Below are 7,927 nucleotides of genomic sequence, written 5' to 3' on the forward strand. Positions count from 1 at the left end.
TTCAGAGAATGTAGTCAATTTTTTGGAATAAAATATTTTAGTGCCATAAATCGAATGATAAATTAATAGGGTAAAAATATACTAAAAATATAATGAATATGTAAAAAAATTTATATTCTGCAATTTTTATAAAACTTGGATAATATCAAAATTTTTGTATTCAATTATTTGAACATAATTACTGTTAAAAATGCCGTGTGATGGACAAAATCCAAATTGTGACAGAAGACGGGAATTATTAGCTCAGTTAAAATGTTTGATTAATTCTATGGAAAAAAAGTAAGGAAGTAGAATGAAATGAAATTAATGAATATAAATAAAGTTATAAATAATTTATTATAGGAAAGCATGTGAATGGGATGAGCCACCTTGTCCACCTCCTGTTATTTGTTCTGCACTTTGCACATCTAATATTTCTGATTGCGTAAGTATAAATTGATTTAAATGTATAAGTTGTAATCATTTAAGTAATATACGTACATTTAGTGATATTGTATTCAAATCATTATAAAACTAGATCATAAATATATTTATGCATTTATAGGAAATTAAAAGATGCAAAAATGTATATAATATTAAAAAATATATAAGATATTCAAATATATACGATATTTATTATAATAGCAAAATAAATTCGTATTTAAGTGTTATTATTATTCGCATTATTTTCTTAATTACATTTTTAAAAAATTTAAAAAGTGCACAAAAATCTGCACTCTATTTATAATATACCAACAAAAAGTAAAATATCCTATTGTTTAAAATGTTTCTGGAGAAAATTTTAAAAATAATACATATATTATATTATAATATAGATATATATCTATAATATAGATATATATCTAATTAGAATATAAAGTAAATAAAATATTTAAATATATACAGGCTGTACGCGTTAAGTTTTGTCACCAGTTTTTAAGCATTTCCGGTAGTGCAATTAAAAAATGACCAATAAACTATGATACAGAGCTCCGCTCTGTGTATTAGACGTTTTGTTGTCATTATAATTACGCTGTCTTTGTTACTTTTGTCGCTTCCCATATTATGTATGCATTTATCACATACGCTCCAGAGTCATCAGTAAGACATCATTTCAAAGTCATAGTATAATACATTGTTGAATTCGTTTCGACATCAGCAACAATCCTATGATATCAAAAACATATGGTGTCATTTAAAAAAGTCAAGGTGACCTTGATTTTTTTACGTAAAAAGCATTTTTTGAGATTTAAGGATATGGGAACATGTAGCCCTCCAAATACTAAAACAATTTGTTTGAAACATTTTTTAATTGCACTATCGGAAATGACAAAACTTAACGCGTACACCCTGTATATAAGATGAATTAATAAAAAATTTTACTTTTTCAGTTATTTTCAAAACTAGAAAATTTTTAGCAAGATATTTTGCTAAGTCATTTATATGTAATATAAACTTACAATTGATGTTATTTGTGAAACATATATAAATATAATATATCATTATATTTGCTAATAACTATCAAGTAAAATAAAAATATGTAGTATAATACCAATCAACATGGATTATAAAAAGTTGTTTTGAAAATGTTCTGTAGATTGCTAGTATTAATAGAGTGTTATATAAAATACAGAATATGTTTGTATTATATTATACAGATTTCTGCATATTATTATAAAGAAAATATAAATTTGTTACTAGCTTTTAAGTTCAAGAAAATTGTTATAATTTTCATGTTATCTTCATGATCAATTGAGCATAAAGAATTACAACAATAACAATTATTGAAATTAGTATTATTTTAAATTAGGATAATTTTGTTTAGAAAATATTTATTCAATTTTATTCACAATATTTGTTGGAAATACTTTTATCAAAAGAGAAGGATTTCATTAAATTATAGTAATATAATTAAATAAATAAAAGATTAATTAGAAAAAGCTATTAAATAGCAAATTTCTTTTATAACTATTATTTTGGTTTTAAGCGTATACCATTTGCACGTTGACTTTCACAAGGATGAAGTGAATATGTATTTATTTTATTTTAAAATATTCTTTACAAATCATGCATTTTATACATACAATAATAATCAGATAAGAATTTAAAATAAGCAGTAAATAATAAATATAATTATTTAATATATTTTGCTATAAGACATAAAGAAGTATAGCGAAATAAAAAGAAAAAGATAATAAAGAGAATATTTTCTTTACTTTTTTATACAAATAATATCTTTTTATAAGTAATGACGAGTTGTACCAATTAATATAATAGAAAACAGATCCATTTAAAAAACAGATCTTTATGCGCCCATCTATAAAAATATATAATCTATAAAATCATTATATTTTCATCTGCAACATATTATTGACATAAATCAAGATGGTAATATATTATTTTTTCGCATTAAATTTAACACTTATAAATTCTGATTTATTGGAGAGTGAAGTTCTTTTGAAAAGTTGTCGTTTATACTGGTAGTTATCTTTATTTAGGAAGCAGGTGGATAGCTAATGGAAGTGACGTCTTACACGAGTGCTATGTAAAAAATTTCTCACAAATGAATACTGCATTTATCTCTTCGAGAATGATTGCGATATCGTTTGCTTTCAAGTAGAAATGAATGAGTTTCATTTTCTAAAGATGTGTATTTATTGACGAATAATTTGCAAATATTAGTGAGAATTTTATATAGTAGAAACTACGTGCAAAAAACATATAGACAATAGCAACGAACTGTTCGTGAATATTAATGCGGACTTGGGAATATAGTTTAAGAGTAAACTTTCGAGAATTAATCTCAAACGCCATTATCTGCTGAGAATATTGTTTTGAAAAGTATCAGCGATTGATTAGTACGAAATTTTGAGCGGAAAGGAGAGGAAAGCGACTCTAAATCTTAGCTTCAGATATTTATTAGTTCCTGAGATATTAATAATGATATCACTCAGTACCTATAGGGTACCCTATGTAAAATCGATTATTATAATTTCGATCGAATTTTATACCATGCATCATTGGTAACTAATACCAAGGTTAATACTTTATTCTTTAAATTCCAATTATGTTTTTGTATCATTTGTATGATTACTTTGTATGATTACATACAATTTTTATGGTTTCTAATGTGTACGTCTTATTGTTAGTTGATAAATTATCTCCATTTATATTTATCCGTAAATCTGTCGTAATACACAATTTTTGTATATGAGATAATTTTTCAATTATATTTCTTTTACTTTCTTCGTACTTTTTATTTATTCAAGATTTTATTAATTTTCTATTAGGAAACAATACTTTAGATCGCGAAATTTTTCTAAAGCAATTTATCCACTATTTTTTTATAATCGATAAACGTTGAAGATGGTACTAAATCTACACTCAAAAAATTGATTTTTAATCAGAATTATTATCTGAAGGAAAAAAAAGGACTTCTATACATAATACATAAAATGAAATCATACATAATAATAATACCTAAAATATACCGTATTTCCATATATGCACTTTAATTGTGAACATGTACTAATTGAAATAGAATTAATGAAGTATTTTCGTAAATGTGGCAGTTTTCTAATGAAACATCGTCTTCCTTTTATTTAGATACATCATGAATTTTCACATATTTAATCAAATTAGTAATATATTTATAAAATTTTAATTTCTTAAAATATACATATAACATAAGAGTTTTAAGATTCTGAATAATAATCTCATACCAAGAACATTTTGGCATGTTTGTTATCCGTCGATTTCGGAATTTTTGGAGTGAAAATAAATCAGCGCTACTTTGTACAATAGTCAAATATAAACTAATGGTAAGCATAAACTAATGGTAAGCAAAGCGTAAATTAAAGAAATAGAAGGAGAAGAAGAAAAAGAATATATTTATATATACATACATACGCTTATTGATATAATGATAAAATAATATTTTACATTTCATCTACCTAATTTCATTTGAACTAGCCTAGATTTCGATATTAATGTGTATATTCTAAATTGTATATATAGAGATTTGAGAAAGTAGATATGTGTGCGTGCGTGTCGTGTGCGTGTGCGTGTGTGAGATATAATTTATTTTGCAAATGTTGAATAGGATGGAATTTTATACTGTGGTGCAGTAATTATTCATTAATGAACGAACCTGAATCTTCCATTATACTATATGGCTGTAAATCTAACGCCATCATTCGAACACTTAAATATGTGCTATTGGTGCAGTTTTTGTCATAACATTTGCATGTATATCGGGATTGTGATTTTAAATGACTGCAATAGAGCAGTCATGTTTCTATATTTCGTTTTGAATTCCTGTTCACATTTTATCTCTTTCTTGACATTTATTTTCTCAAAGATCATTTTTCATGTCTACTTGTGCTTTATACTTTCACTATCATTACTAATATTACACTTTTGTTTCAGAATTTATAAATTTCGATAAAACAATATACGTTACTTCTAAGTTTTATGAAGTATTTATGAATTGCAAAGATTAGAGTAATAATATTTGTAAATATTTTCAATTCAATTCGATGAAGCTCGTCTCGAAATTTCATCTCGAATCCCGAGCCGAAAAAGAATTCGTGATCCACTCTGTGAGTACTTGAATTTTTCGGGTTTCGCACTTGACCCGACACAATCCGAATAATTTTGATCTGACCTGATATTTCGGGTTCTCACACATCTTCATCAAATTGTTTCTATTCAGAGTCAAACGATTCCTTTGACTAAATCAAGTTGATGAAAAATTGGAGAAAACATTTATCGGCTTCATTGTTTCTGGATCTCAAGATATTTTAAAAAATCTCTGATATATCTTATAAAATCAATGATTTATGGCACGAAGTTTCCACTGATGTAGTCAGTTTCAGTTCTGATAAATCAATAAGGCCTTGATTCTTTTCTTCAAGAAAATGTATTAAAATTTACTTAGAAAAATTATAAAAAAATATGGTTTTTAAATATATTGTTTAAACAAATAGTTTTTTTTGCAAAATATACACCATTAAAGTTGTTAAAGAATTAACTTTATCAATTTACATAAAAACTGTATCCTTAATAATTTCGAAGATATTTAACAAAATATGTTCCAGATCCACTTTTGAGAGTAGTTTTTATCCCTTCAACATTGATGATTGTCGATAAAAAAAATACATATCAAATATTTTGTTTGAAAACTACATTTATGCTAATTTTATCAAAATCAGTGATTGACACTTCGATATGTTTCTTTGTGAGAATCATATTCTAGATAATGTATTTCAAGGTTGTTAAAATCGATGGGGAAGTCCATATTCTCAATAATTATCAAAACTAATAAGCACAACATGTGAATAATTAGAAGATTAATGAAGAAAAGATAATAACAGAGAATATTTATAGAACAGATAAATTCAGATGATGAAGGACATAAAGCATCATACTTTACATAGTTTTAGAATAGGTATAATCATTTTGACTTACAATTAAATATGTTAAGGATATTTATTGGTATATAAAGAAGGAAAAAAACGCAAGATATTACATGCAGTAATAAATGTAGATACAAATTATGCATGAAAAAGGAAAAATTCTAACAATAAGTATGATAGAAAAATGAAAAAAAAAAGGGAATGTGCTATGATGAAAGAGGAGCAAGCAAAATAGATTAAAACTGAAAGTACAAGATACTAATCAATAGTAAGTAATTTTGAAAAAAATATTTGTAATTCAGATTCAATATTAGATAACGATAGTTTACATATAAAAAAAGATAAAAATTCAACTGAAAAGAAAAAAAAAACTAACAGAGAAGATATACAGAATAACAAGAATAAAAATAACGGAATGAATAAAACGAAAAGGAACCAAATAAATTACATAAAAAATTTAAATGGATGAAGATAAAAACAGCTACGAAAAACAGGAAAAATAGAAAATAGAACAAATCTTGATTTAGCAAATGCATATATATCAACAAGTTAAAGGATTTTAATGATTGAATTTGAATGTTGTATTTCAATGGTTTATACATATTATATATAATGTTTATACATATTATATTATAATGTTTAAATAAAGAAATACTCATAATTAGATTAATGATATATGAAGAAGTTCGGAAAATTTAAAAAAAAATTGGAAGGAAATCCAAACTTTAAGACAAACAGTGATTGTCTAACATAATTTAAATCGCGTCATCATAATTAAACGTTAGTAGAGAAAAATTTTCTGCAGATAAAATTGTTACAGAGACTTTTAAGACTTTTCTAATCAAAGAAGAATATAATTTAAATAGTATTTATAACGTTGATCAGATGGGTTTAATATGGAACTACTGCCAAGAATAATGTTTCTTGTTATGAAATAACAATTCTCAATCGCGAAGTTTGTAAAAAACTTATTACGGTACTAGTTTGTACAAATTGTACAGAGTCTCATTGGCATTTTTAATGTCAAGGGTCGAGGTGTTTCGAATATTAATATGTCTATTATGCCACTTGTATACATGGCTCAAAAAGATGCTTAGAATTAGATGGATAATATTGTATTTATTATTTTTTTTTTATTACGCTATAAAACCCGCTACTGGGTTATTAGCAGCATGCACATTGCTGTGCATACTAACAGTACAGAGAAAAATTCGCATGCTTTTTGTCTTGAAAATTACACGGATATACGACTATGATACATTTTATGTTTACCTATTTATAACTAGAACTTAAGGATATTGTTAAATTGTTAAAAGTCATTGCTAAGTACTCGATACAAATTAATTATAGATTTTTTTAGGACTTTTAAGACTAGTTTCTACGCCTACAAATACACCGACTTCTTCTAAGCGTTTTTGTAGTTCCTCTTTACGACTGCAAATTCTTCTACACACACACACACAGTTTCAGTAAAGCAGCTTCAGTCCAGTTCTAGAGCAGAGGTCACGGCTATTTAAATTCATGGCTGTGCAGATTAGGATTGGATGTATAAATTAATGGGAGTAGCATCCTCTGATGATATGGAGAAATCGGTGTCCGAGTCTGGGTTCTGAGATGAGAGAGGTTCATCTTCATTGTCCTTTTCTTCGGTCTAACTACCATGTAGTTCAAGTTTTTTTATAATTCGTGAAATTCTGTTTTTGATAGACCTATTTGCCAAGCTCGGATTTCACGCAACATTTTGGTTAGCGAAGAAAGATGTAGAATTGTGCCAACTGCACGATGTCTGGATTTTCTTTGGCTTTAGTTATAAATTCTTTATATGTTATAAATTCTTTACTGTTCGAACTTTATAGCGTATGCGGATTTTTAATGAAAATATGTTTAACAGGTTCTAGTGCAAAATCTATTGTTTTTGGATCAATCTGATCAGCCTTAATTCCGTTTTTCTGCTTCTTGTATGGAATAATAACTCGCCTTATTGAAGAGGGGGTGCAAAAGGAGAGGTCTCTTTGTTTCAGGGGGAGTTAGCAATCATCAAAGTGGGGTTTACATTTTTATCTATAGTCACAAAGCCAGCATGTGAGGTATTAGTAGAATTTGTAGAGAGTGGTTTCTTATTGGAAATTTTGTTTCAAGAAAGGTCCATATATTTATCATTTAAATCCTATTGTTTTTCAGTATTCAGAGGAGGAAATAAAGCTTTCTTATTTGAATCTAGCATGTGGGTCGATAAGGAAGTGCTGTTGCAGTGAGTCTCTGATAGGGACAATGTTTCGCTAGATGCCCTTCCTTCTTACATTGGAAACACTTTAAATTGCCTGTAGAAATGTAGATCCAATAAGAAATATCATTATAGTTCACTTGTATGATGATTCTTCGGTAGTTTGTCATCGTCCGGATGAATGTATACCTACCTACGGAAGCTGAGTATATGTGTGAATCCGGCTTCTGTGAATCCTACTTTTATGAAGGAGATTGATGATACGGTTCTGATTCCCATTTGAAAATGTTTGATATCACATTGTGTG

The 7,927-nt window shown here is 26.8% G+C and overlaps 1 protein-coding gene across 1 annotated transcript in view; it reads left to right on the forward strand.

Moving 5' to 3' along the window:
* The first annotated feature begins 113 nt into the window (after window positions 1-113).
* The window catches only part of LOC122538396 (keratin-associated protein 10-4-like), a 33,516-nt gene continuing 25,702 nt past the window's right edge, over window positions 114-7,927 (forward strand). The window contains 2 exon segments of the mRNA XM_043672431.1: window positions 114-279; window positions 343-424. Of these exon segments, the coding sequence (XP_043528366.1) occupies window positions 191-279; window positions 343-424 (171 nt within the window). The 5' untranslated portion in view covers window positions 114-190.

Source organism: Frieseomelitta varia, unplaced genomic scaffold (genome assembly GCF_011392965.1).
Source record: "Frieseomelitta varia isolate USP_RPSP 00005682 unplaced genomic scaffold, Fvar_1.2 scaffold_991, whole genome shotgun sequence".
NCBI lineage: Eukaryota > Metazoa > Arthropoda > Insecta > Hymenoptera > Apidae > Frieseomelitta > Frieseomelitta varia.